General features: G+C 58.4%; 1 protein-coding gene across 3 annotated transcripts in view; it reads left to right on the top strand.

Moving 5' to 3' along the window:
- The window catches only part of AJAP1 (adherens junctions associated protein 1), a 98,159-nt gene that overhangs the window by 22,183 nt on the left and 48,073 nt on the right, over positions 1–27,903 (top strand). Inside the window, exons 3-6 of one of the 3 annotated variants that reach the window (XM_075773229.1) lie at positions 4,487–4,574; positions 7,190–7,432; positions 8,749–8,879; positions 14,125–17,784. In XM_075773229.1, coding sequence (XP_075629344.1) covers positions 4,487–4,574; positions 7,190–7,432; positions 8,749–8,821 — 404 coding nt within the window. In that variant the 3' untranslated portion in view covers positions 8,822–8,879; positions 14,125–17,784. Of the gene's footprint in view, positions 1–4,486; positions 4,575–7,189; positions 7,433–8,748; positions 8,880–14,124; positions 17,785–27,903 lie in introns of those variants that run through there. The other 2 variants (XM_075773230.1, XM_075773228.1) reach the window with 2 other exon arrangements.

Here is a 27,903-nt window from a genome sequence, read left to right as displayed (position 1 = left end):
AAAGCCTTGTAAGAGGGAACCGCTCGCAGTCCCCTCACAGGGACGAGGCATTTACAGCTGCCGTGGCCGCCGGTCGGGGCAGCAGCTCGCCGGGCGTCCCCCCAGCCGCGCGCCCGCCTCTGCCCTTCCCGCGGCTGGTTTCGGCGCCGGTTATGAACGCGTGGAGTCGCTGGGCTCGGAGCGGCACCGTTTGAAACGTTTGCCATGGAGACGAGCCGACAAAACCGAGCCACCGTAATCCCAGCTCCCAGGTTCTTTCCTGCAGCCTGCCCCGCGTTTTGGGGGCGCGGGTTTCGCTCCGCGGCACGTGCTCGGCAGAAGGCTTCCCGCACTGGAGGAGGAGGAGGAGGAGGAGAGTAATTTTGCTTTATGAGCTATTGATTTTCTTCTCCAGGTCCCTTTCCTCCAGACAGATCGGACTCCTGGGGCTGTGTTTAAAATAACGCTTTGCTCTTGGCAGCCATCTCTCTCTCATCTCGCCTCGCCCCCCGGGTGCTGCGTGTCCCTCACGGGACGTTCCCCTCTCCCAGGATGCCCCATCCGTTAGCACCTTCTCTTGCAGATTGGATGTTTCTGTTCGATTTTCCCCTCTGTGGGTCCATATATTTCTTTGAAGGCCCGGAGGAAGGGATCTGGTGTTAGTCTCTCTGGCGGTGGACGTTGCTATGGAGCTTCCCAGGGGATCGTCCCAGTCCCCCATCCGGTCCCGTTCCCTCTTGCCATCACCACCGTGGTTAACGCTTAAAAAACATTTCCCGTCCCCTTGAAATCCCCCCGGGCTCTGGTGCAGAATTAATATGCGATGCAAAGGAACTTTCTTCTGTGCCGGTACATATGGCAACTTATGTATGTGATGGAGTCTAAAATTATCCAGCCCTTCTTAAAATCCATGTGTCCTGCTCCCAAGAGCTGCCATCCTTCCCAGCGCTCAGCCACCTGCAATCTGTTCTGCCTGCGCGTTCCCCATTATGTAAGTGCAAGGATTAATTGCATCGTTAGGTTCTCCCGTGTCCCTGCCGCCTCTGCCTCGGCGCCCATCTTTGCACAAGGTCTCATCTCCGACGCCGCTTCTGTTTTCAAAGGAATTGGGCACTGGGCTGTTTTTATTTTATTTTTAGAGTCTTTCCTTTTATCTTTTTCGGCAGTGTCCCACTGGGAGCTGCTCCAAGATTGCCGCAAAGGATGCGGCCGGGCTGGCTGCGCCGGGCTGCTGCCGGGGCGGGTGTCACTCCTGACCCGGCGCGCACCAGAGCACCAGGGCGGGTGTGAGCTGGGGGCTGGGAGCTGCCGGCTGCGCTCCTCGGGTCCGTCGGGACACGGGTCCCTTCACCACCGACCTCCAGGAACCCGAAGCGCGGGACCAGAAGTCATCCTCTGCGCCTCGCATCCGGAGGGTGCTGGCGGGCGGTGGGAAGCCCCGTGGCAGTTTTTTTCCCGTGAATTCCCTTGGGAAATGGAAGCCGGAGGCAGAGCAGCCCAGGAGCAAATAATTTGGCTCTGGCTCCCCAGTCGCTCGTGGGAGGTGGCCGATCTCCCCAGCTCCGGGGAGGACGACTCCGCCAGCCCCCGCAGCTCCGCGCTCGGCAGCTCCTGAGCCATCCTGCCCACGCTGGGTGTCCCCGCGGGCGGTGGCTGTCGGTTCGGAGCCCCCCCCAGCCTGTAGAGCCACGACCGGGCTCTGCCAGGCGCCTGCCGCGTCTCCTCCTCGAGGGCACGAAGCCCGGCGGCTGCTCCCCGGCGTCGGACCCCTCCGGGGCTGGGGCTGCTGCGGTGGAGGTGGGTGCCGGGTGCTTGTCGTCCTCTGCCGCCAGCGTCCCCAGCCCTGGCGCTTGCTTCCCCTGACCCGCTCTTTGTTCTGGCAGCTGCCGGTGCCAGCCGTTCTCCGGAGGAGCCTTGTCACAGCCTGTTTGAACCAATTGAAGTGTAATTGGGAGTAAATGGAGGAAATGGGTCATTTGCAAAATAGGTGCTTGAGTTGAAGGAGAAAAATAACCCTGACGCATCCCATCCCGCTGTGCTCGGCTTCGCCAGGGCGTCGGGGCTGGCGAGCAGCCGTCCCTCTGTCCGTCCGATGGCTCCCCGGGGAGGGAGCGTGCGGCTCGCGGTGCTGGGGAGCAGAGGAAGAACCCCAAACCCTGGAGTCTTGCAGCGTTCTGCACCTCCCTGTGTTTTGGTGGGCTCTTGCCTTCTGCTGGCTCAGCGCTGGGGCCGTGCCTCTAGAAAACCGCTGTCCGTGGCGATGTCCGTGGCGTGGCTGACATCTGCCGCCGCCTCCTGCTCCAGACCGTGTCCTGTCCTTAAAACCGGTCGGGATCCCCGCTCCTCTCTCCGGCTCTTCTCCCAGATCTCCACCATAGCGTATCTGCTGGCAAAGCGGAACAAACGCTACGAGACGATGGGTGTGTGTTTCCTTCCAGAAACCCCGCTGCTTTTATGTTGTTTCTGCTCTACCATCCGCCAGAGCTTTGTGGTCGCCAGGCCAGCTGCTGGCTGGCCTCGTTGCTCCAAATCTGGGATTTTATGGGTCTCTGCGCCCTGAGCGGGGAGGGATCCACGCCAGCTTCCTGGGCTGCCCTGCGGCAAAGCCTGGGGTCCTGCAGCCCGGGCAGCACGGTAACGTTGACAAGGACGAGTTGATGGTGGATCTTGAGCAAGGATGCTCGGGCAGCGAGGTGTGGTGCTGAGGCACGTGTGCCCGTGGGCAGGGCTAACAGAAGCCGGGGTAGCCCCTCGAGCCGTGGCGCGATGGGCGCTTGTGCTCCCAAAAGCTGGGAGGCTGCTGGAGGGAGGTGTGCCGTCAAAAGGTAACTTACGTCTCTCCGTGTGCCCACGCTGAGCTCTTTCCATCGCCCCTCGGGTGTCACCACGGGTCGCAGCAGCCTTGCACAGCTCTTCTCCCGCTCTTCCCCAGGCCAGAAGCGTTTTCCGTCACGTTTCTGGGGGATTAGCGGTTCTTTGGAGGTGCGTGGGCTGGGAAGGCGTCGAACGCTGCCTGCCCTGGGAGGTGGCAGCTTTGCCCTGGCAGTCGGGCTGAGCTCGAGCGGCTTTTCTCCCTTGATGAGTTTTGTCGGCAGCGTGGGCAGGGACCCGAAACCCCTGGGGCGCGGGGATGAGCGGGGGGGGAGACGAGAGAACAAATTTCAAGGGAGTCAAACTTTTGTCCTTCGAGAGAAGGCAGTGGAGCAGCAAGCGTGATCCGTGGTTTAAAATGCCACTGATAAATCTCGTCTGGCCTAATTATCCTGCTCCGAGTCTCACACAAGCCTGCCGTGAGGGTGGGGTGCGCTGTGCCGAAAGCAGGGGAGCCCCGGCGTGGCCCCAAATCCACCGCTCAGGAGCGTGGGAGAGCCCTGGGCACTGTTGCTGTGGGAGCGTGGGGATGCTCTGGGCAGCGTTGCCGTGGGAGCGTGGGGATGCTCTGCACAGCATCCCCACGGAGGGTGAGCCGGGGACTGGCAGCGCTCTGGGCTGTGGTGGGGGCACGCCGCCCACCGACAACTCTCTCCCGGGAGGGTTTTCCACCCTCCGAGGAGGAGGCACGCCGGGCACACACACCGCTTTCGCCAGGGAAGGGCTGTGCGTGCATACGGCTGCCGGCGCTGGAGGAGCTGCTCGGTTCACCGCCGAGCCCTGCGGCCGGGCGGGCAGGCAGCCGTCTGCCCACCTCCTGCCCGGGTCTGCGGCCGGGGCGGCCCCACGGGCATCCCTGGCTCTGACCGAGCCGCGGCAGCCGGCCGGGAGCCCGTGTGCTCCGTGTGGGAGGAAGCAGCAATTTCCTTGCCGCACGCAACCGCACGAGCTGGGAGCGCTGCGCACGTATCGTGCAGATGTGCACATATATATTTATACATATCGCTGCTTGTTTTCCTGTCGTACTAACACTTATTTATTTATTAAAAATACCATCCATCAGGAGCTGCAACATCTGTTTGTGAAAAACGGCACATCCTTGGGCTGCAGCCAGGAAAATCATTTCATTACGAAATTGCAACTGTAAAGCAGCACCAAATCACAAACATACTGTACATTGAGATGCTTTTGTTTCCAAACTGCTCATTAGGAATGATACACGAGCCAGAATTATACCCTGTGTAAGGTGAATTAGGAGAAAATGAGCCCACCCGACCTTCTAAGTGAGCAGCAGTTAGTGCGGTAATTATTATCTCTGGTTAATCCCGCACCCACTGCAAGGCTGCGCTCAAGTTTCCCTTTCCGTCCCGGAGGGGATACGTCTTCACATCTCTTCCGTTCTTCGTGCCTAATTCGGGCTGACAAGGAACATACTTGAGAGGATAGGAAATGAGAAGCCTGGCTTAAAGATTATTTTATGTAAGGCAGGAGAGAGGATTGCGTCGCCGCTGCCGGGGGGAGGCGGCGGGGGGGTCCGCTCGGCGGGGGAGCGGCTGTGCTCAGCGGGGGCTTTGCTCGCCGCTGCCCGGGATCCCCCGTGTCGCCCGTCCCCACTCTCTGTTTCTTTTCTCCGCAGGTCTGGCGGTTCATCAGATAATCACTATTACCGTGTCCCTCATCATGGTCATTGCCGCTCTGATAACAACTCTTGTCTTAAAAAATTGGTAAGGTCCCTCCTGGGTCTCTCTGGCTTTGGGGGGTGGCGCAGGGACGGGGGCAGGGTGGGACGGGGGGTGTCTTCCCAGCCATGAGCGCTAAAGCCCGCGGCATCCGCCGGGATGGCTCCCGAAAGGCACTTGAGGAGAAAATGGGGTGTTCTTTAATGCCGAAACCCCCTCCCGTGAGAGGCTCACCCGTGCCCCGGCAGCTCGGCCACCTCTCGCCGCGTGGTGGGTGGCTTTGGGGCTCAGCACGTGGCCAGGGTGGGGTGGCCGAGTCCCACGTGGGCCACGTGCTCATCGCTGCTCCGGGACTGCCTCGCTGCAACGTGATGCCACCCGGTGAGGTCAGAGTCGAGCGTTCGGCCGCAGCGGGTGTCCCCGTGAGGGTGCCGGGACCTGCCCCGCGCCGGGTGGCATCTCCTCTGCCGCCTTGCTTAAGCAGCTTTACTGCTGCTCCTTCGATCACCAGCCTGGCTCCGCAAGCAACAACTGCGTTTTCTGACCTTGCCGACCCCCCAGGGCCCAAAGGACACCTCCCGAGCCTGCCGGGTGCCGCCGGTTGGAAGCGCGCCCCATCCCCGGAGCGCTCCTCTGCTCCTCCAGCGGAATTTGCTCCCGTTTATTCCCTCGGCATGGCTGGGGCGTATGGCAAAATAGGTTAGCTTTTCGCTTCAGGCGCTCGTGACTTTACCTATTTTCCCAGGGAAACTGCCCTACTTTGAGGTCAACGTTGCTGGTGTAATGATACGGCTGCAGCTCTGGGCCGCTGGGAGAGCTGCGGCGCGGCGCTGCCGTGCTCGGCGGCGGCAGTTCTCTGCTCCGGCGGTCTCCTCCAGCCCGGCCGCCTCCTGCCCGCTCGGCCTGCCCGAGCTCTCCCCAGGTGCCGCAGCAAATCGATTCCCACGCCCGGGAGGAAATTAGAAAACCGGGTTGATGAAGAAGCCTGCTCGCTCCCCGGGATTAGAGGAAAATCTATTTGCAGGGCTACGGAGGCATCTTAATCTGGGCAGAGCTTTAACGGAGCGTTGCAGCTGGCCAAAAGCACGAGCTGCTTGCCCCGCAGACCAGTTTGCTTTGCTGGGAGCGGGCCCGCGGGGAGGCATCGGGGGTGCAGCCGGCGATGCTCAGCTTTGTATCTCAGACAGGCTTTGCTGCACTGAGCTTGCCTGGTCGTAGCAGTATTTCCCCCTCCCTGGCAGTGTTCAAGGCCAGGTTGGATGGGGCTTTGGGCAACCTGGGCTAGTGGAGGGTGTCCCTGCCCATGGCAGGGGTGGCACTGGGTGGGCTGTGGGGTCCCTGCCCACCCAAACCAGGCTGGGATTGTAGGATTTTGGTGAAAGGGCGTGGAAAGTGCTTTATAAAAACACTTCTGGGATTTTCCTCTAATCGTGCTGATAAGCAGTACGTGTCATTGATCCGGCTGACCACGGCTTGGCCGACCAGCTCGAGGAGTAACCTAATGCTGATGCCAGAAAGGGAAAAAGGAATAAGTACAGTGGTCAGTGTAGAATGGAAGTTGTTTACAATGAGCGAAACTGGGAAGTCACCGGAGGATACCTGCAGGCGGGCGCGGGCGGCGGTCAGACACGTCCCAAGCAGAAAAGCAGCAGCCCGAGGAGTTTGCCCAGCTCCAGCGTTTGCCAAACTGTGCTGTGGTTTTCCGCACATTTTTTCGGCTACCTCCGACGCCGCTTGTGCGGGCGAGGGCCGGCCGCGGGCTCCTTGGCAGAGCTGACCCCGATCGCACCCTTAGTCCCCAGCCCCAGACGAGCTGCCGTCTCTTCCCCCGTCCTTTGGCTGGCGCTTGTCCCGCTCGGGCAGGACGGGCGAGCGATGGCCGCGCACCGTACAAGCGTCCTTGTCGTTACTGCTGCCCGCGTGCCGTGGTGGAGCTGACGGTAGCTTCAGTGGCTGTCGGGCGGTGCAGAGCAGGCTGTGCCCCGCTGCGGGCAGATGCTGCGCCCCGGCCGGTGCCGCTCCCGGGGGAACCTCATGCTCCCGGCCCCGCGGGTCTGCCCCCGTGGCAGCGCCGGCATCCCCCGCCGAGCTGCCATCTTCCAGGGTTAGGATAGGCACTGGCAATCCTGTCCGGAAAAAGTGACGTCTTAATTAAATCAGCGTCTAGACCCTTAAATAGGAACAGCCTGATCTGGGGCAGGTTCCTGCTGGCTGGCGTTCTCCTTCTTTCGCACAAACCGAACCAGAAGCGTTGCAGGTCCGCGAGATCCCGTCGGTGCCTCCGGGGAGCGGGGCTGCCGTGTCAGACCAGTTTCTGAGCTTATTTATCCCAGTAAGTTAAAACCTCTTGGTGCCTCCCAAGCGGAAAGGGTTCTCACCTCTGTCTTTTCACTTACAAAATGCTTTAATGTCCTGCAGGTCTAAACGTGTGACTTGCTAAGGAATTCCTCTGGTGATAAAAAGCTCGTACCTAAATTTAAATTTGATCTCTAAAAAAGAAAAAAGCCAGGAAAATGACTGCTTGCTTGTGGCCGATCTTTCCAAAGCGCCCGAGTTCTAGTCTAATATTGGGCGATGTATAACAAATGGCCGATAACGCGCGTTCCTCTGCCAAGCATCAGCGGCACATCGTGTCCCTTCTTCTCTCCCCGCCGCCCCAGCTGCGCGCAGAGCGGGCGCCCGCGGCGCAACAGCCACCAGCGCAAGCTGGACCAGCAAGAGGAGAGCTGCCAGAACCTGACCGACTTCGCCCCCGCCCGCGTGCCCAGCGCCCTCGACATCTTCACCGCCTACAACGAGACGCTGCAGTGCTCCCACGAGTGTGTCCGGACCCCCGTGCCCGTCTACGCAGAGGAGGCGTTACACTCGCCCGGGGATTATAAAACAACCTTCAATGGAAACAGGTGAGGCGGCCGGCGTGGTTTCCCTGCGGGTTGGGGAGCACCGTCCTGCGCTGGGGGTCTGCTGCCCCCTCTCTTCCCCGGGGGATGCCCTGGGAGCACGTGGCGGAGCTGCCTTCTTCCGGCTCGCCGTGCCGATGCGATGCTCGCCCGCCCCGTCGCTCGGCGTGGGCACGGCCGCCGGACCTCTCGTCCCGCCGATGAGGGTGGGCGGTCGGCTCAGCGAGCTCTGGCCATGTTCGGCACCGCGCGTTTCACAGTTCCCGGCTGCTGCCGCCAGCACGTGAATGCTGCTGGATCCATCTTCCGGCAGTCGCGCTGTCTGCTAAGCAGCGTCGAAAGAGCTGCCGGGTTGCGAATGAGCGGGGTGATTAATGGAGGAGCAGGCGGTGAGAGCCAAGCGAACTGTTTCTCTGGCGTGAAGTAACGACGCGTTAACAAGGGGGCTTCACAGCCGCTGGCGGCGCGGCGTAAAAGACGCGAGCCCTGGCTCTGCGTGCCCCTGGCCCGCGCGGGCGGGGGGTGGTCGGCAGCGGCCTCGGGCTCCCAGAGCCCTTTCACTGGGCGCTGGTGCAGTCGCACCATGCGGTAAATGCACGTCCCCCATCAAAGCTGGAGATAAAATCAGGAGGAGAGTTTTGAGGGAGGAAAGGAGCCGCTGGTGCTCCACGCAGCCTGGCTGGAGCGTGGCGTGCGTGCCACCCGCAGCCGATGGCCACCCGCGCGAAGGACAGAAGCCTGGAAACCAGCAGCTTTACAGACATCTTCCTAACCGCCATCATCTGCGTGCGCGTGGGGTTGTGCCGGTTCACATTTTTCAGGGTTTCCTCGGCTCTCGGAAGGCAGAGAATTGGCAGGGAGTTTCAAACCATGTCCCTGAACGTACACGTGCCTTGATTTTGATGTGAACCCCAGCCAGGCGATGCAGGGGAGCCCTTGTTCTGCCTGGAAGGGCTTCGTCGCTTCTCTGCCGTCGGGTGAAAAGGACCCTGTTGGCCTCGGGGGGCCGGAGAGGCGGGGAGGTGGCCCGCAGGAGATGTCCTGCCGCCGTTCGGGTCGTGTATCCCCAGCGCAGCTGGCTGCGTTAAGAGGCGCTCGTGCACAGGGGTAAAACGTTCGATGTTCCAGCCCGTCTTTTTTGTCTGCTTTCTCTGCTCTGCACCACCCTGGTGTCCAATAAGCCCATTCGGAGCATTGTTTGAGAGAGATTTGGGGTTCCTTTTCCTCTAAAAATGCTGAGTTTTGCAGCAGGCCACCTCGGCTTGCTCCTGGTCTGTTCCATACCAGCATGTGCAAGCCCGTTTTTCTGCTCGCTGCAGACCCTCTTCTTCTGACCGGCATCTTATTCCCGTGGCCTTTGTGTCTGAGAAATGGTTTGAAATCTCCTGCTGACTGGCCGAAGCCTGTTTGACTTCTGGGGGCAGGGCAGACGCCATCGGGCTGTTTCCTGGTACGTACCGCGCTCCCCCCGCGTCCGCCCCGTGCCTGCCGCCCCAAGCCCACCGTCCCCTGCCCGGTGCCATCCTCCCGCTCCCGCTTCTTCTGGGGCATCGGACCCAAGCGGGGTGGCTCGCCTGGCCGGGATGCCGGGCGCATCTCCCGCCGTGGAGGGGAGGTTGGGTACCAAAATGCATTTTCCACGGAGGTGAATTACAGACGGGCCCGAGCTAAAAGTCAGGGGCTGGGATGGATGTGGACTTGAGAGCGAAGGGTCCCTGCGGCGGCCTCGAACTTCAGCCTGACCTTGTGGTTCCTGCCCACCTCTAAAACCTTGACAAGTGATAGCAATTTCCGTGCTGTGAAGTGGCCTGATCTGTAATTAACCTCTTGTTGCATGATGGACAGCCTGTCTCATTCGAGGGTCATGCATCCGACATGCACGCTCCATCGGTACCCGAAAGCTCATTTGGTGATGTTTGATGTCATGAACAGTTCCTTGCTCTGATTGCATGGCTGCTGGGGTCTTCCTCCTCCTCCTCCTCCTCCTGCTCCCGTGCTCCTCCTCGCTCTGTGGGCAGCTGAGCCTGCAAGCCCGTGTGCGCAGTCCCCAGCAGCCGGCTTCACGCCTCGGGTACTGCTGCAACCCAGGGAGTACAAGGATGTTGTGCTGCTTGCAACAGTACGTTGTCTGGGGATTTTTTTTCTTTTTTTTCTGAGTTAGTTTGGGCCGTTTTCACCTCCTTGCATTGCTTTGAAGGTGGCACAGCCACGAGCGGTGGCAGGAAAAGCAATTAGGGTTCACGGCGTGCCAGCTCACCGTGGGGCAGCAGTGCCCGTTCGAGCTGTGCGCTCAGGTGAATTAATTGGTCTGTCCCAAGTCCCCGCTGTAATGAATCATACATTCAGTGTAAATGAAATTTCCAGCCTTCCCTGACTGCAGCTTACTCGGAATAGCCTGTTTAACATTATGCTCAGCTATTGAACACAGAAATATAATTAGATTAGAATGGAAGGGAATAAAAAGTTAATGGTCCCGGCCGTGCTCGGGGCTGGCTGCGTCTGGGCGGGCCAGGTGAGGTGTGCGGGGAGGGCAGCGAGCCGGGGTCCAGCCGTCAGCCCACCGGCGTCTTTGCTGCAGGGTCCCTCTGGCACGACCCCGCTGCTGGAGGGGCTTTCCTATTAAATGTGAAAAGGCTCTTACTCCCCATCTATGAATGTTTGCTCCTAATTTCTCCAACTCTTTTGCTGTGGCCGCTGTCCGGAGGAGCAAAGTGCGAAGGTACCTGGCCGGAGAGCCGGCGTTAGTGAGCAAGGGCGGCCGGACGCCAAATGGGAGAGGTTCTGCAGGGTCTTCCTCAGCGGCACGTGCGGACGCTGGCTCCGGGAAGCAAACGGCAATCATCCGCTGTACCTTTTCCACCCTGAGCTTTGCAGTTTGTGAAGTCTGTCCATTGGCTTGAAATGATGTTTTCAAAAAACCGACACAAAGCCCAAGCCAGCCATCCTTGGATGCCGTCGGCAGCTCTCTCGCCTGAAGCAGAGGGGAATGAGCAGCTCTGAGCTGTTGCCTGCTACGGGAAGCCGGTGCAATTCCCACCGCTCCTGCCCGAGGTCCTGGAAATGCTGTGCCAGAGACTGCTCCCTGGTCATCTCCATAGATTTCCTTAAATAGTCCAAGGCTGGTCCATTAATCCTTGAAATTCTCATTGACCCGTTTTCATGGAATCCATAAAAGGCGTATTGACGCGCTCTAGAAAAATCTGAGTCGTACCTGGAGCATTAGCTCCGTAACAGTATTTCAATTATTTATACAGTTCTGGAAGCTGATGTTCACTTTCATTAGTGTTAACAAATGAGATGATTAATCCAAAAACTGTTGTCTGCATGAGTACACGTGCATATGTGTTTTTGCACCAGGGTGTTTCTGGAATACACGTGCGTAAGTGGTACATCGTGGTAAGAACCAGGTGACTGCCATAGATCCTACCGTGTGCGGGGAGGAATGTCGCCACAGCACACATAACGGGAGAAATTGTCATCGTCCCAAAATGGGGTCAACCCAAATCCTTCAGAAGTTCAAAACAGGTTGCTTAATGTTTTTTCCACGCCCATGGCCTCTTCTGCCGGGGCACGGTTGTCAGAGGAGAGGAGCTGCCAGGGTCACGGCGGGGATGTCTCCGGAGCGGGCTCTGCTCTGCTGTCCTGCAGCCCCGCGCTTGCCCCGCAGCGGTCGGCACGGCCCCCCCGTAGCTTCCCAGGAACCTGCGGTCGAAAGAGGCATCGCAAGCCCACGCGAAGAGCGTTTTGCATGAATGCGTGTGTGCCAGCTGGGACATCCCACAGACACAATGAATATTTCAAGTTTCACATCTCACTGTGTAAGGTAAAACCTTCCGAGAGCAGATGGCGTGGCTGGTGGTACCGAGAGAGCTCCCCGGTAGATCGTTCCCTCGTACCGTCACCGGGCAGATGCTGCTAAGCGCGGGGAGAGCGCTGGGGCTGCGGATGCCTTTCCAGCTCTCCTGTCTAGAGGAGAGGCTGGTGGAAAAGGAGACGGAGCTGCTTCGGGCTGCACCTCTTCCCGAGGGATGGCCGTTGCCCTGGCTGGCTGCTTCAGTAGCAGCACCGTAGCCTGAAGGTTGGTGTTGACCCGCTGCAGCTCGGCAGGGGTGGACGGATGCTCTGGAGCACGCGGAGCTTCCTGGCTCTTCCTGGAGGGATTACGGGCAGCTTTCTCTTGCCAGCCCCTTTCTCTCGGCATCTGCAGGGGACGGAGGGGGGCAGGCGGGGGGACCCCCCAGCCAGGGTGAGCAGAGGGTCGGGGGTCTCCCCGCTCTGCAGGCACACGGCCCGGCACCGGGAGGGGTCAGATGCTGCATTGGTCTCCACACCAGAAACCTTGCTCCTTGGAAAGGCTGAAAGCACTTTACAAGTTTTAATTGATGGCACTTCACAGCTCTTAGCTGTCTAGTAAGGAAATTAGTACTGCTGAACTGTAGAGCCCGAGCTGGAGGCACAGGACAGGCGACGTGGCCGGGGCCAGGGATGGCAGGGCAGAGAGGAGTGCAGGCGTTTCGACCAGATGAGCACCGGGAGGCTGGTTGGAGTTCAACGGGACTTTACGTACGATGGGGAGCGAATACTGAACACCGTGCTTGCCTAAGTGGCAGTCTGGCTTTTGACAGTGCCGATGGCATCGTAAGGCTGAGCGGTTCCAGGGAGCAGATGTACGGGACGGCGCCACAGAACAGCCTGGAGAGCTGCAGGCAGCGCTGAGGTTGTGTCAGGAAACCTGGTGAAGCTCATCTACTTACACGGCAAGCAGATGTTGAAGTTGTTTCCCAGGGTCGGATTCATCCCATGCCAACAGGAGCGCCGGGGAGGGTTCCTGTGCCGCCAGCGCGGTCCCTGCCAGGCTGCCGGCCCTCCTGGGAGCGGGCGACGTCGCCCGCCGTGAGCAGCTGTTGGAGCTTTCCGGCAGATTGCCGGTGGCCAGGCCCCGCTGGAGCGCTGGCGTGGGGATGGATGTCACACCTCGGCTGCCGTCAGCTGCTCCTGCACGCGGGGGACCTGGCCCAGCCGGGCAGCCTGGCGCATGAGGGCGGCGGCGGCGGCGGCAGCGGCAGCAGCGTGGCCCAGGGCTGGGTTAGGTGAAGAGTGAAGCAGTCAATAAAGCGTTGGTACCAGGCAGCTCACGGGAGAGTTATCTGCACGGAGGTCTAAGAAGCAAAACTCCGTGCCCTGATCGCGGCAGGTGACGGAGGAGACGGCGTGGCAGGAACAGCCGCCGTTTTGCAAGCCGAGAGGTGAAATTTGTGAAGATTCGAGTGGCTTTGGCCGGGTACCACAGCAAACTCCGGCTGCTTTGGTTTGATTTCATACTGGCTTTGGGGCTTTCTGAAATGAAGTTTGAGATTTCGCATTATTCTTGTCCTTAATCCCACTCTCTTTGACTGAAAAACCCCATGGAATGAGATTATACAAAAATCGGTAAGGTTGATCAAGCGCTGACCTACTTTGCTCAAAGAGGCTATTTGGAAGACAATATAAATTTTCCATCCTGCAATGCATGCATTAAATAGTATTCATCCAGAACTATGTAAATGTTCGGCACCGCTGTTAGGGAAGTGGCGATTTGAGACCTGAAAACCGTACGGGTACGGTAACGTTGCTCTGACCCCAGCTTTTGCACAAGGCAGTTAAAATTTACGGCATTGCACGGTAATTCTGAGCTTTGAACACGGCGAGCAGCTGCCGCGATGGCCCCGTTCTGCCTAACAACAGCAAATGGTTTGTATTAACATTAACAGATAATGAGTCATCGTAAAAAATCCAGACTTGTCTTCGGAGGAATAACAGCAGTCCCAACACAGCCCCGGTGCAGGAGATTAAGGACTCTGTAAAATCTGCCTCGCTAATTAAGACTCGAGTGTCGTTCTTGGAGATGGCGTATATTGGGCATCTTGCTTAAAACGAATGTTGAAGAAAGGACCTTGACCATGAAGCGTGTTCATGGCGCTAATAACCGGCTGGGCAGAGGTCGTAGCGTGGAACAGGGCATCGGCGTCACGAGCACGCTGCAGGCAGCCCTTCTGCCCGCGCTGTACGTATGGCCGCCGTACGTACAGCCCACGCCTGGGGAGCCGGCTCGGGCAGATACCGCTGGGCGCGCAATCGCACGCACGTAGAGCGAGTGGCCGCCCGCTAACGGTGGGGAGTAACTGTCTTCACATAAAGGTTTAGAGATGACGTAGGGAGAGATCTTTGAGAAGACGGCAAATAAATAGCTTAAGAAGAACTTCAATAGGATCTCTGTTTTTGATGCTTAACCAATTCTCTATTGATTTCTTTAGGGCATTTAACTTTAGAAAATCTTGTTAGTACTCATCATCGTCTTCTCAGCTGCCAGAGCACTCGCTGCTGTTAGCCCCCGTATGAAAAGCTCCAGAACGCGAGGCTGCTCAGAAATAAATTGTGCTTTGGGAGAGGCCCCAGGAGATGAAGGCGTGCAGGAAGGCACGCCGGAGCCCCGTAGTCACTCCCGCTGCTCACCAGCTGAGGAGGGCCGCCGGCTCCCCCCGGCACGCTCGCCTGCTGCCGTCGGCGTTTGCCCCCGGAGCCCTGCTGTGCCGCTGCTGGGGGGAGGAGGAGGAGGAGGAGGGGGAAGCTTCGGGGGGGCGTCAAAGAAGCGCTGCGAGTCGTGAGGTGTTTCCTTGTCCTGATTTAATCTTTGTTTTTCTTCTCATCCTTAACAGGATTCCATTGGTGAACCTGTAAAAAATATAAAAAATAATGGGTTACCTGTACCTACCATTTCTGTTTACCAGTAGGAGACTCAAAGAGCAGCATTCTATGGGCCAAATATATTTTTATAAAAATGAACACGCCTATAGGGAACTGCGTTTTTCAAAGAGCGCGTTTTTTTGGAGAAGAGAAGGAGAAAGGTGGAGCAAAGGATCCCGTGGAGGAAGAGGAACCGGCGAGGGATGGACTGGGAGGGAAGGACCGAGTGCTTGGAGCCTGGACGGGGACTGTGACTCTGAACCTGTGCCAATAATACCATTATGTGCCATGTACCGATGCAAAGACTTCGCGAGAAGCCGAAGCTAAGTCGCTAACGCCTAGAGCTGTTGGGGAGGACGAGGGGGGCGTCTCTTCTGGTGGGGTCATTCATTCCGGTCCATACGCATACATATGTGCGATAGATGTAGAGAGAAAATATATATATACACACACAAACACTTTTTCTACTGTAGCAATTTTTGAAGATCTTAAATACTCATTTTTAAAGATGACGTCACGGGCTAAAAGTCTAATTTCTTTAACGCGCATAATACAAACTAGGTGAACTGATGTTTTCTACTTTGGCAGCTTGCCTTTCAAACCTATATGTGTATATATAGGTAGACATATATACATATATATACGTGTGTGTGTGTATGTATAAGCATATATATGTATGTATACATATATATATATATATATAGTTTTGGTTCTTTTTGGAAATGCGTTTCCAGTGGTGGCGATGCGAGCGGACCGCAGCAGCGGGCGGTGGGGGTCAGCCCGGGCTGGCTCTGAGCACGGTGCCGGCGCGGCAGGCTGCCGGCGGGGAGCGGGGCAGAGGCTTCCCAGAACTGGCTGCGCTGCCCGCGGTTCCTGCGGCCCTGGAAGGGATGGCGGGGAGCTCGGGAGGAGGGGTGCGGGGCGGTGCGGGGCAGGGAGCTCGCAGCAGGCAGGGCCCCCGGCTCCTGGCAGCTCGCAGCAGCCCGAGGCGGCGGTGAAGGCTGTTTCCAGACTTTTGTAGCCTGATACATCATCAAGGGAGATAGGAAGAAGCCCGAAAGCCTGTGTCCGTCCTTCATTTCACAGAGCCACGGTCCCCGCTCTATTAGGCGTGATGCCTCGGGGCTGGCTGGGGACGAGTTTTAGGCGTGGATTTTCAAAGGGTGAGCCTCTCTCGGCACAGGAGACAAACTTCAGCGCTGGGATGGGGGAGGTGTTTTGGAAAATGGCTTCTAAGTTGGCCACAACACCAAAGCTTGCTCAGCCCCTTGTCACAAACAAGACAGGAAGAAGCCGATCGACTGCCTCCCGACCCAGCCCGGGGCAGCGAGCTCCGGGGAGCATCTCCCTTGGCTCCCGGGGTCTCGGCCGGGTCTGCCGTGGCAGGAGAAGACGTGACCCGCTGTCCGCAATCAAGGGGATCATTTAATAGTATTAAAAAGGGAATTTTGCCCAACAGTTTGCCAGGGAAGTACGGTTCGCTGGCTCTGGTTTGGTGCGTTGCTCTAGAGACACATCCCATCGCCCGTCCCAGCGTGGTTTAGGTGGGTGCTGACAAGCACGGCAGCCTACCCGCAAGCCCCCCCATCCGAGTCTTTCCACGGAGTCGGGCGCTGCCATTCTGTGCCGTGCCGTGCCGTGCCGTGCCATGCCATGCCCCTCCAAGCCGGTGCCGCTGGGAGAGCCAGGCAGGAGGGGGGATGGCGGCCGCAGGCAGGGGTCTCCCAACCTGCCCGGTGTCTCACCACAGTTTGCTTCCACTCTTTAACACGTGCCCTGCTCCGAGGCCGGGCTTGCCCGCGTAGGTTGTGCCAAGGCCAAGCTGGGCGACTGCGCCGTACGGCCTCGGGTCTGCTTCAGCTGGGTCTCGGTTGTGTTGCCTCGGCGTTCCGCAGGTGGGAACGACAGCAGAGTTCAGACCAAAGTCCTCTGGTTCTTTTTGTAAACCGCCCTTCGTAAATATTAGCGATTTTTTAGAATTGTCCAGATACACATTTCTACTCATCCGCTAATTATTCAGCTTAATTTCTTTATTATAAGGAGCGTGCAGTTAAAAAAGTAGAAACTTAGTATTGTGCGTAGCCCCATGTGCAGTCTCCTGTTTCCGTACCCTTTTTCTGTCCTTTCCTGATGGAATTGCACAGTCTGGATTATTTTTTCCCAAATTTTTGGATGCTGCCCTGGGAAGAAGTCTTCCTTGCCAGACCTGACGGTTACCTGCAGACTTGAACCAAACATCTCCGAAGGCGTTGGCAACGCTCCCTTGAGCCCCGAGCATCGCCTCGGGCACCTCTGCACCGGGGTCGCTGCCGACCGGCAGCCGGAGAGGAGGGGGGGTTTGGGTGGGATGCCTCCCCGGGATGCCTCGGGTGGGGACGGACAGTATCTCGCTAGGGGAGCGACCCCCGAAGCTTTAGCTTTCCCTGGGAAGTGCGGGGTGTGCTTGCCCTCGGGGGCGCCCGGGGGTCTGTCCCGCCATGGGGGAGACCCGAGGAGTGCGGATTCGGGGCGGCTGCTCCAGGGCCATCCGTCATCTCCGTACACCGGGGCTTTGGTGGTTTACTGACGTGAGCGGTGCGGCCCCTGCAACTCACCCTTGGTGGCGCAGGATTTGAATTCTCCTTTGTTTGACTTTCCCTGGCATCAATCCACTCCAGCTCAGGAGCCGCGTCGGCCGTGCTGCGCCCGCTGATCTTCCCGTTTATTTGTACGTGCTGGCTGCACCCAGTAGTTCTCGTGGGTATTCCAGTGTAAGCTCAGTAGCGATGTGACATCCTAACATAGATCTCAGCTCCCTCGTTCCTGAGCGTTTGAAGCATGGTTCTGTATTTCTGCGTGCGAGGAACCGGCTGGCGGGGCGGTGCTGGTGCTGGTGCTGGTGCTGGTACTGGTGCTGGTGCTGGTGCTGGAGGGGTGCCCTGCCCTGAGCCCGGCACCTGGCTCCCGGGGAATTCCCCACGGAGCTGGGGGAAGGGGAGGGAAGTGTGTGTGTGTGTAGGGGTGTGTGTGTGTGTGTGTCAGGGAGAGAGAATGAAGGTGAGTGACTGTGACCCCAGATGACGGGAGCAGGTTTCTGACGGCGGGACTCGCACGAGCTTTGCGGAAGGACACGTCCTGGTCAACGAGAGATGAGCCAGGGAACAAAAATAGATGCACAATCTTCCCTTATTTATAAGGACCAACAGCACTTGCACTTTATCAGAGAAACCCTCCCATCCCTACGCATGCCAAGCACGCCAACAAGGGACAACTGCCAGGAGGAAGGGAAGGAGGGAAGGGCCGGAGTTGCAAATGCAGTGATTTACAAGGCAGGATCCTAGCGTCCCCACGTCTTTCGTAGTAAAGAGAGATGAACTGTGGTTATTTCATTCCCTACCATTGATGAAAGCCAAAAACAGAGAGAGAAATGAAAACGTGAAGTCGTATTTGAGTGGAATAGACCAATTGAGCAGATCTTTCACACCGGGGCAAAGGCAGGCGAGCGTGGCGTTTGCAGACGCGTTCCCTCGTGAGCTCTGCCACGTTGCGGCCGCATCTTCTGTCCCCGAGGTCTTTTGGCTGCCGCAGCCACGGGCGATGGCTCTAGACGGGCTCCTTCCATCGCCGCCCTTCGCCGGACACAAAGCCTCATCCCGAGCTGGCGGGAGTTGTGCCAGCTTTCGTTGGCCCGAGCCAGCCCGAAGCTTATTCAGCAATAACGGGGGAGGTTTTGCAAACGCTTGTGCCACCAGGTACTTGGAATCGGCTGGAGCCGCTCGCCCCAGCAGCGGGGTCTTGCTCCCGTGCGGGGACAGAAAGGACTTGCGCGCGTTTCGAGAATTAGGGGGTTTTCTGTTGCCATTCCGAAATCGAGCCCGTTTTCCAGCCCGGTAGCGTTGCGCAGGGAGCAGGAAATGTTCCACCGTGAAATACAGCCCTGTGCGCTGGACGGCACCGTTTGCGCTCGGATGGATTGAGCCACGGCTCGCGGGCAGCGAGGTGCTGGGACTCGATGGACGGACGGAAATCCGGGAGAGCAGCCGCAGCGGGCGCGGGGTGCAGCCTGGACATGGCTCCTGCAAAACTGTGGTTGTGGAGTGCCGTTTCCTTGGAAAAACAGAGCTTTTCGCTGCGTTTAGTTTCATTGTGGATCTGGCAGCTTGAAAAAAAAAAAGAGTTTTGCTCCTTGCCTTGCCGTACACTTCCAGCTAGCTGCTTCTCGTTTCCGTTCGGTTCATTTTACGGATTTCTTAGCCCCTTAGTAGTCACTAAGAAATGCGTCCCAGCTGCTGAGAGGCCACCGAATGCCCAGACGCGTGGTGGCGTGTCTGCGTGTTGCTCGTGGCTCTGTGGGAGAGAGAACGGCTTGGGACGAGCCCTTCTCGCCGCCAGCGCCTGCGGGGAGCCGGCAAAGCTGGCTGCTCCCCGGGGCTGCGCGGACCCTCTCCCCCGACGCTACTCGTTGCAAACGCCGAGCAGGAGCCGCAGGACTTGCCGCTGGCGCTGGCAGCCGCTTTTCTGCGCCAAACGAAGCCGGTTTGGGGCTGCCGTGTCGACGCACCTCCGGGTGCCGCGGGCAGATTGGTAGGGTTTGCTTCTCCGTCCCCCGATTTTGCGTCCCGGGGTACCCCGAGGGCAGCGCGGTGCCGTGGCGTCCCCGGGCGCGCAGGGCAGAGCAGGTCCGGGGCGGCTGCCCATCTCTCCGAATCTGATCGTTTACCTTCACTCTGTCTTCCCAGCCCGGGAAACGGGCAGCCCGTCCTGCCGCGGCCGGGGGGGCGGAAAGCGTGCGGGGGGCGGATTTCGGGTTACCTCTTCTCCATTGGCAGCTTGCTGCAAAGGAAGGTAGTTCAGCTAAAATGGTAGTTAAATAGTAGATATTCTACACATATTATATATTTTGTAAAAAAAAAAAAAATTAAAATAAAATAGAACAAAAAATATATATATGCTATCTCAGCCCACCCATTTCAGGATGAATGTGGTTGGAATTTTCATTCAACCAGGTATAAAATCTGTAAGCGATTTTTTCAAAACCAGCAAGAAATCCCTCACCATTTCAGAAGTCCGTGGGTTTGGTCTCCAGATCTCATGTAACGCTTCTCACACATTTTTAAGAATTATTCTCAGCGTTTGTAGGTACATTTTTAATAGTGTCAGGAGTGGAGATAATATTTACTTTGAGAAAAAGTATACGTTGCACAAAAATGTACACTAAGGGCACAGATTTCTGACCCAGATTCTTCTATTTTAGGTTCCGAGGGGTTTATTTTTTTGTTCGATAGGACATGTACAGTGAAGTTTACACTTTATTTTTATTTTGCCAAAAACCGTTTTCTAACATGAGACAGCTTTTACTTTGTAACCGGTTTTACATCACCGAGTACTTCTTTATTTTCCCGGGAAAATCCTGCACCGCGAGACATCCAGCACGTCCGCGGGCGACGCTCTAGCCGTCTGCACGCGCAGCCCTGGCAGCGGCCGGCGCCGGCCGGCGTCGCGGTTCCCCCGGCGCGCCCACGGTGCGGGGCGGTGGCGGCGGGGCCCCGGGGGAGCCGGCTGCCCGCGCAGGCGAGAACCGTTTTCTTCCCGAGCGGTTTTTAATTTCTCTCTGTACTTGGAAGCTGTGTGTTTGGAAGCACTGTAAATGCCACCCTATACCGATTTCCCTGTGTATATTTAGTACTCTGATGTTGCTATTAAAACTGATATGAGAACCGCGCAGCCGGGTGCTGACTGGGTTCGTCCGCGCGGCGCCCGCGGGGGGATGGGGTCGTTTCGGGGGGCTGGGGGTGGGGGGGGGAGCCGACCCCTCGGCAAGAAGGAGCCCAGGGGCTTCACTGGAGACGTCTCCCCATCTCCCCGGCTCCGCGCCCCTCGGGCGAGCGGCTGAGAAATAAGGGCCCTGCCTTCGTCCCGGGAAGAGGGTCCCACGCTCCCCTCGGGGTCCCCACCGTGGCCGCCCCCTCCCCGCAGAGGCCGGAGCACGCCCGGTCCCCGTCTCACCCAGCATCCCCCGGGGCTCGGGGGGGACCCCTGCACGTGCGTTGGGACGAAGCGCTTGACAGAGGGAAGCCCCTTAATAGGACGGTTAGGGAGTTAATTAAACATCGTTAATGATGGTTTAAATGAACAGCTATGCAGTAAGGTAAGCGGGCGCTATGGAATTGCTTAACCTGGATACGAGTTTTACCTAAAGATGCGTTTTGCTGTGAGCAGATGTGAATCAAAAAGATACTTTTGTGTGCAAATCTGGGTTGAAATGGGTGACGATGCCCGGGCCGTCGTGTTCCCGGGCGGGGCTGGCCCTGCCGTTGGTCGCCGGATGGACAGACGGACAGACCCGGGTGCCGTGCCGGGGGGGCTCTGGCAGAGCTTGCCGGGCAGAAGGGACAGCTTCCAGAGCCCCCCGTGTTCCTGCCGGCGTCCTCCCCCTGCCCAGGGCACCGCGGGGCAGCGTGGCTGCGATTCTTCGAAACGCCATCTGACCTAGAAAGGGGAAAAAAGCCTTTTTCTGTGTCTCTGTCGGCTTTGAAGAGGGACGACCTGGGAAGACAGAGCTCGGCACAGCCGCCTGCTGCTTTCGTTTCCAGGCTGTGGCAGCAGCCGTCCCGCGGCGCCGGGACCCTTTGCAGCTCTCCGTGCCTGACGGCACGCCAAAACGCGCACCGGGGATGCTGCCTGTCCCCAGCTTGGCCAAATCCTCCCCAAAAGCTCTCCTCTGCGGGAAAATATATAGGAAAATAGGGAGGGACAAAGTGAGATGCTCTTCATTTTAGGGCCAAATTGCCAGCTTAAATCACCGTGACAATGTGTACAAGCTAACAGGATGCGAATGGCCCCGAAGCTGCATATATCAGCCGGAGAGCTCTGTTCATTTCCAGATACAAGTGGGATTTCAGGGTATGAAATACAGTGTTGGGATCTCATTCCTTTCCCTGCTATTTATCACAGCCGGAAACGTACTCGCCAGCTTGAGTTGTTGCAAGTGTCGCTGCTGGGAGAGCAAAGGAGAAATATTGTGCTGAACGGGGCAGCGTGGGAGAGGGGACGTGGGGGGCAAGGAGGAGCCAAACGGCTCGGGCGGGTGGGTGCTGCGCGGTGCTGCACGGATTTGCACGCTTCGCTCGCGCAGATTGCGGCCCCTGACGGCCGCGGGCAGCCCGTTTGGCCGCAGGAGCAGGCAGCAGCTCCTCGCTGCTCTGCTATTTGGATGACTTCTTGTGCTCCGTGAAAGACCATTGCTGCAGGAGCTCCTGCCCAGCCCGGCGAGCTCGGCTTTCTGCATTGTAGCCAACGGGGAGCACCAGCCAAAACGGCGTCCCCGCAGAGCCGGCCGTCCCTGTCCCCCCACCAGGCACGGAGCCAGGAGCATCCCCTCCTGCGGCGAGGACCGGGGCACGGCCACCGCCCTCTGTGCCCTGGGATGAACGGTGCCTCGAGCGGTCCCCGGGGCCGGAGGGGCCCTGCCTGGGTCACCGTCCCCTTTTCGGCGCTGGAGGCAGCGATCTCTGCCTCCCCTCAGGGCTGCTCAGCCCAGCAGCGGGGTGAGACTGAAAAATGAGGCTGGAAACAAAACACGAGTGCACTGATGCCACAGCACACAGTTCTGTTAAAAAGTAGGACTAAGCATTATCCAAGTTTAATTATTATAATTATACCGGGGCGAAGTAATTGCTGGAGATATTTTAAGCATCAATCAACACGCTATTTTGAAAAACGAAGCCCTGATTTATCCAGGGCTAGGTAGTAACCATCAACATGCAACAATGCTGCCTGCAGAAGGAGAAGCCCACCGAGAAAGGTTTTTTTTAAGCTGGTCACGGCTTCTTATTTGCAAGTAGGGATTTGGGGGGGAGGCTGGGGAGAGAGATGAGGAGGGGGGAGTTGGAAAAGGGTCCCCTCGCCGTGGGGACTGGTCGTGCCAGCATCCCTGTGTCCCGCGAGACATGCGCGAGGAGCCGGGCTGCAAGAAGAGCACCGGCTTTGGGAAGAGGAGCCGTGCCCGGTGCGGTGACCCCACCTTGGCGGTGGCTTTGAGGAAGATCAACTGGGGCTGGATGATTTAGCGATGCTGAAATCATTTCAGCTTGTTATTGTGCTTTCTATGGCTCTCTGGCTGGATGTAACAAATTGTCTGCATCGTTTTCCAGATGGATCATTCTTAAATCATCCAGGACAGGCTTCAGGGCTCAGCAGTGAAGCAGTAGAAAGCACTTCAGTTCAATAAATGCTGGGAACGTGCTATATTGAGTGCTATTTCTTATTAAAAGTTTAAGTACATCACCTGAGCCGATGGGTCTCACAGCCAAGATCTCCGTGCTTCACAGCCCTTCTAAGTGCCGTCAGTTCCCCGTGGGGATGGGGGACAGGGACGGGGCCGTGGGTGGGTGCCCGCGGAGGGGACGCTGCCCGATGAGCTTGACCTGCCTGGACGGGTACCAGTCCCCGGCGTGCATCCGGCTGCTGGCCTGGCCCAAACCTGTCTGGACTTTGGGCTGAACAAAACCTTGTATTCAAGTGGGAATTACCGGATTGACCAAAAAGTCCCGTTGCAAAGCGGAGGGGTTTATTATTGCTGTTACCGGTCGCTGAAGCAGCCCATGGGTCATCCAGCCCCGGCTCGTGCCGAGCCCCCGGCGACAGCCCTGCGGCAGGGCGTGCTGCTGAGGCATCTCAGCATTTGGCCACGGATGTGTACGCCCAATAAATGACGAGCGCTGAGAGAGCGTTTTATTACTGCCAGGCAATTTGTGCTAATAAGCAGTTTGAAGCAGCAAAGCCTCTCAGCAGAGAGATGAATTATGGCAGGAGGGCGTTGGAAAGGAAGAGCCCCGAGGATGCAGCAGTGGAACAGACCTGCACAGAAAGCACCGGCGCAGCCCGCAGTGGGATCAGCCCGTGGTTGGGGTCAGCCCACGGTTGGGGTCAGCCCATGGGATGGGGAGCATGGCAGCTGCCCACGGCTTGCATTGGGGACCCGCTCCCCGACGGGACTCGTGTCTTCTCCTGAAGACTTGGGAAGTGCACGTGGATGCGATTCACAGGATTCAAATGCCAGGCTGGTGTTAGATCTAATCTCGGGTTTTATTGATGCTGATATGACCTGAGCCCCGAGACTCCGGGACCTGTTCAGCTCTGCCAGCAGTGACATGTCTGTATGTTTTTAATAAACTCACCAGGATGAAATCCTCGCTGTTCCTGTAGCTCTGTTCATTCTCCAAGCATGATATTAACTGAAAACTTGCATTTATCTTGGTTCCTTGTCAGGCCAAAACGGGGCTGGGGTTATTATTATCTTTCCTTTGCAGATTTTCAAGCGTGAATAAGCGATGTGCCTGGAGCGAAGGACGGGAGGCAGGAGCTGGTGGCGGGCATCCTGGGCGGCCGCTCCTTGCTCTGCCGACGCAGAGGACCAGCGCGGGAGCTGCGTTAGCAAAAGCCCCCGCGGGCTGTGGCAAGGCACCGTCCCCGTGCGAAGCCCCGTGCAAAGCCCCGTGCGAAGCCGAGCTCAAGCAGCGATGCCACGGGCAACACGTCCCCCTCCGTGGGCGAGCGGTGTCCTCTCGGGTGCGGTATTTATTGACCTGTCAAAGGGCTTAGACATGGCTGAGCGCGCTTCCCCCTGCAACAATCGATTTCAGTCGGCTTAGATCAGGGAGCAGTTGATTTCTTTGCCTGATACTCCCTCTGGCCTTCGATAGCCGAGTGTTTAGAAATACATCGCTCGCCTCTTGTTTCCAGCGGGCAACCCGAACACCTACGGCCCAGGTACGGCCTTGGGGCTTTAACTTCCCAGAAAAAGCCGTAATTACGCGATGGTCATTCAGCCTCGGGATGCCACCGAGTATTTCCGAGTTCTCTGCTAACCCAGAGGACTCTCTGCTCATGATGGGACCGGCTCAAGGCTTTCCTCCGAGCCTCTCCTCTCCAACCTCGCTGGCTCCGTGACCGGGGCGGATCTGGACCAGCCGGTGCCCCCGCCGCGCTGCGAGGGACACAGCCCCTTTGGTCTCCATCCAGTGGAGCCCGATGCGGGCGGGCGGAGCGCAACATCCCGGTCCAGGGCCGGGTGTCCTGATGGTCCGGTGGTACAGGCAGCCAGACTGCCGTCCTCGCCCGGGCGCGTGTGTCCAATGACCAGCACATCTTTCTCTGCTTAAAAGGCTGGCCAGCACTTTGCCCTCGGTCTATAAAAAGCACAGCTTGACATTTGTTTTTCCCTATCTCTTTCTCATTCGTGTTTTCCTTCTCCTTGCTTCAGACTCTGCGCTGACATCCAGACCAACAGCTATACACATAGCAGTGGATCGCAGCCAGCTCCATTTATCAAATGGTTTTGTGAAGCCATGAGAAGAGCAATATCCATGTAACAGTCCATAAACCTGTACATCGAAGCAATTAGCCGTGATCGCAGTCCCTGGGACAGAAGAGCCCCACATTCACCAATTTGCTTTCAATCAGCCCAGAGAGCCTCTCAGCTGGGAACCCTCCCGCAGCCGGCGACATCCGTCGCTGCCGCTAATGCTTTGGGCCGGTGTATTTGCACTGGTGTTCTCCTGGGGTTTTAGAAGGCAGGAGCCCCCAAAACGGGGCCCTCCCGGGCAGAGAAATGGGGACGCTGGGGCTTCTCTGCGGCCGGACGTCGTACCTGGCAGGGGCGGGCGCTGGCTCGTGCGTGCCCAGATCCCACCAACGTCTTTGCAAGTCCGGTGGAGCATGCGGCTGCAAAACGGGAGCCAGGGCTAATATTTAAAATGCAAATAAAACCTTTTCCCTCAGGCTTGGCAGGTTTTAGCGCTGTCTGGCTTCAAACCATTGAGTCCCAGAGCCGCTGAGGCTGGCTCTCCTTGGGCAGAGGGTAGGGCAGAGCAGCGACTGCCTGTGCTGAGCTGCTGACGCCTGCCAGGCTCTTCCCCGTCCTGGGAGCGGGACAGCGGGGAGAAGCAACCAAGAGCCCCCAAAACCTCTCCCCTGAGCCCACGTTCCCCCTCGGTGCCGGGGAGCCTGGGAGCGGGGCGAGCGAGCCCTTTGGAGCAGACCCCGTCCGGGGAGACGGCACGCTGGCAGGGACAAAGCCCGGTGACAGCTGAGTGACACCGAGCAGCGGCCGCCGGAGCCCGGGAGCATCCTTTCCCCGGGGTCTGGGAAGAGACGGGACAGCGCAGCCGCTCCGGTGGCCGCCAGCCAGAAGCGCTCAGCACATCGAATGAGCAAACAAAGCGGCGGGACAAGAGGCCCAAAAGATGTGCCAGAGACCATCCGAGCGCAGTTTTAACCCTCTGAATTGATTTGGAACGGTTTTCTGGCCAAGCGCAGCCCTCAAATCACGCTGGGGCCATACAAGTGGAGTGTCAGCTTGAGCCAGGTCTGAGGGCTGCAAAGAGAAGAAAAAGTGAAGGTTGACAAGCCCCATGAAATTCCTTCCCAGAGTCCAGCTGAGGCTCCCTGCGAGGGAGCTGAGCGGGGGAAACGCAGCGTCCCCGGCAGCGGCAGGGCCGGCGTAACGATTCCCAAGGGAGCGAGGAAGTAGAGGCTGCGTTCTCAAGGAGAAAAAGATGAGAAGAGGGAAAGGAGTAGGAGAAAGAAAGTAGGTGAGGCATCGGTAGGATGCGGCAGGAACGGCACCAAATGGGCATCTCTCCTCAACTTAAGCAAAGTTTGGAAGAGCTATTAAAGCAGGAGATCAGTGAAGGGGGAAATTGAAATGTTAGGGGCTGAAACGGAAAATTAGGCACAGATAATGGCATAATGGCACTAGGGTTTAAAGCACCCTCCAATCATTTGTTGTGAAGAGCTGTAAAACGCTCCCATGTGAGATCGTCTCTCCATCCAAGTGCCCAGCGAGCAAAATCCCCGCAGCCGCAGCGTGACGGGCACGGCTGCCCTGGGGTTGCGAGTTCCTGCCGCCGCTCCCCGTCGTTACCGATCGGTGCTATAGAAAGCAGGATAAAACCCGGAGATGAAGAAGGGGCCGGAGATGCTCAGGCAAAGCAGCAGCAGCGGCGACACCCATGAGAGCCGATTGCCGCAGCCCTTTCCAAAAAAGCAGCAGGAGCTGGCTTGGCCGCCCGAGGCTCTCCGGACTCGGCCCCTCTTGCCACGGCTCTGCCGGAGGAGACGGGGCCGGTGGGCACCTATAGCCAGGCACCGCGCTCAGCACCGCCGGCAGCGCCGTGGCAGCAGCAGGGATTAGGTGTCTGCCTGGGAAGCCAAGAGATTGGGCTGGGGAGGCGAGAAGGTGCTTTGAAATTGGAGTCAAAGGCCTTTTGATCTACAGAGGATTTGGAGTGGAGTCAGAAGCGCTCGTCCCCCTGCGCTTTGGCTGCCAGAAGCGGTTGGAGTGGCCGGCACCCCGCTCCCACCAGCGCTTTCGCCGGGCGGTGCAGCCGCCCCAGGCCAGGGCCGTTCCAGCGGCTGTGGGTCCCGGAGCCGGCACAGAGCCCCGGCTTAGCGAGCGCTCGGTGTGCCGTGCTCCAGGGCTCGGCAGCGATTGGAAGCCCATCGCTGCGCGGGGTGGGGTACCCCGTGGTGACGTGATCTCCGTGTCGGTACTCCCTGACCCGCTGCAGAGTGTACGTGGAGTAAATCACTCCTGCAGCCTAACGGGGGCTTGCACCCTCTGTCAGCACTCTCAGGTCAAGTGCAAGCGCACGTGGAGCGCGGCCGGTAACACAGAAAGCTGCCGCAGAGCCTTTCCCCTGCTCACGCGGGCTATGGGAAGCGAAGGGAAACTGTGAACATGATGCACGTAACACACCAGGGGCTGAGCGTGGCCGCGGGGGCTGGATGGAGCGACTGTGTGCGGCGGGGTGGAAACCACGTCGGGGATGGTCGGAGAGCCTATCCGCCACGCCTGCTAGCTAGAACGGCTTTGCCATGGCTACGAGGACTTGAAACACCATTTGGTCCATGAAGCAAGAAAACCCCGCTGAAGGAATCCGTGCTGCTGCAGCACCAAACACACCTGCAGCTGGGCACGGCTCAGCCACGGCACGGCTATGGGCAGCCCGAGTGCGGGTGCCGCCTCACAGGGGCTGGGGACCGCCAGCACCCAGGACACATCCATTTCAGACAGAGAAGCTGCTGCTGGCAGCCTGTCGTGCGGCACAGCACCGGGGCTGGGCTGGGTGCTGAGTCAGCCCCTTTCACAGGTGGGCGGGCAGGCAGGCAGGCAGCTGCCTGTGGGGCAGGGGTCTCCTGGGCTTGATTGGGCCGGGGGAGGTTATTTAACACGCAGGTAAGGAGCCAGCGCTGCCTGTAGCTCAGCCCCTCCTCTGTCCCCTGGGAGCCTGTGGCCGCTCGTCCCTGGCAGGTAAGTGGTGGCCGGGGGGTTGCCCCTGCTCCCCGAGGCTGGCACCGCACGCTTTTCCTCCCAGCGCGCAGTAATAAGCCTGGTTTAGGGAGATGTGCAAAGCTGGCAGTTGCTATGAGACCCACTTGATGTTTTTGATGCAGTGTGGAGGCAGGTGAGTCATTAAGAGGAATACTGTGTTTTCTGGCACCGTTTGAAAAGCTGCACAAGTTTTCTGGTGGGATGCAAATGCCGAACGTCCCGGCTCCCCCTCTGCAGCAAGGGCGCGCACCGCCCGGGGAAGCCGGGAGTGGTGGCTTCTCCGTGTCATGGTCCCTTTTCCTTGTGGCTTTCCAGGCTGTCGATCTCCATGGCTGCTAGCTACTTACAGGAGGGTTAATTCTGAGGAGGAGAGCGCTTAAAGCACGCTTTGCTCTAACTGTGGCTCGGTCTCCACCAGCAGAGCCGGCGCTCCTGG

The sequence above is a fragment of the Balearica regulorum genome, chromosome 21 (genome assembly GCF_011004875.1).
Source record: "Balearica regulorum gibbericeps isolate bBalReg1 chromosome 21, bBalReg1.pri, whole genome shotgun sequence".
Classification (NCBI taxonomy): Eukaryota; Metazoa; Chordata; class Aves; order Gruiformes; family Gruidae; genus Balearica; species Balearica regulorum.
The sequence above is the reverse complement of the archived record's forward strand: the minus strand, read 5'-3'. Positions and strand labels throughout refer to the sequence as shown.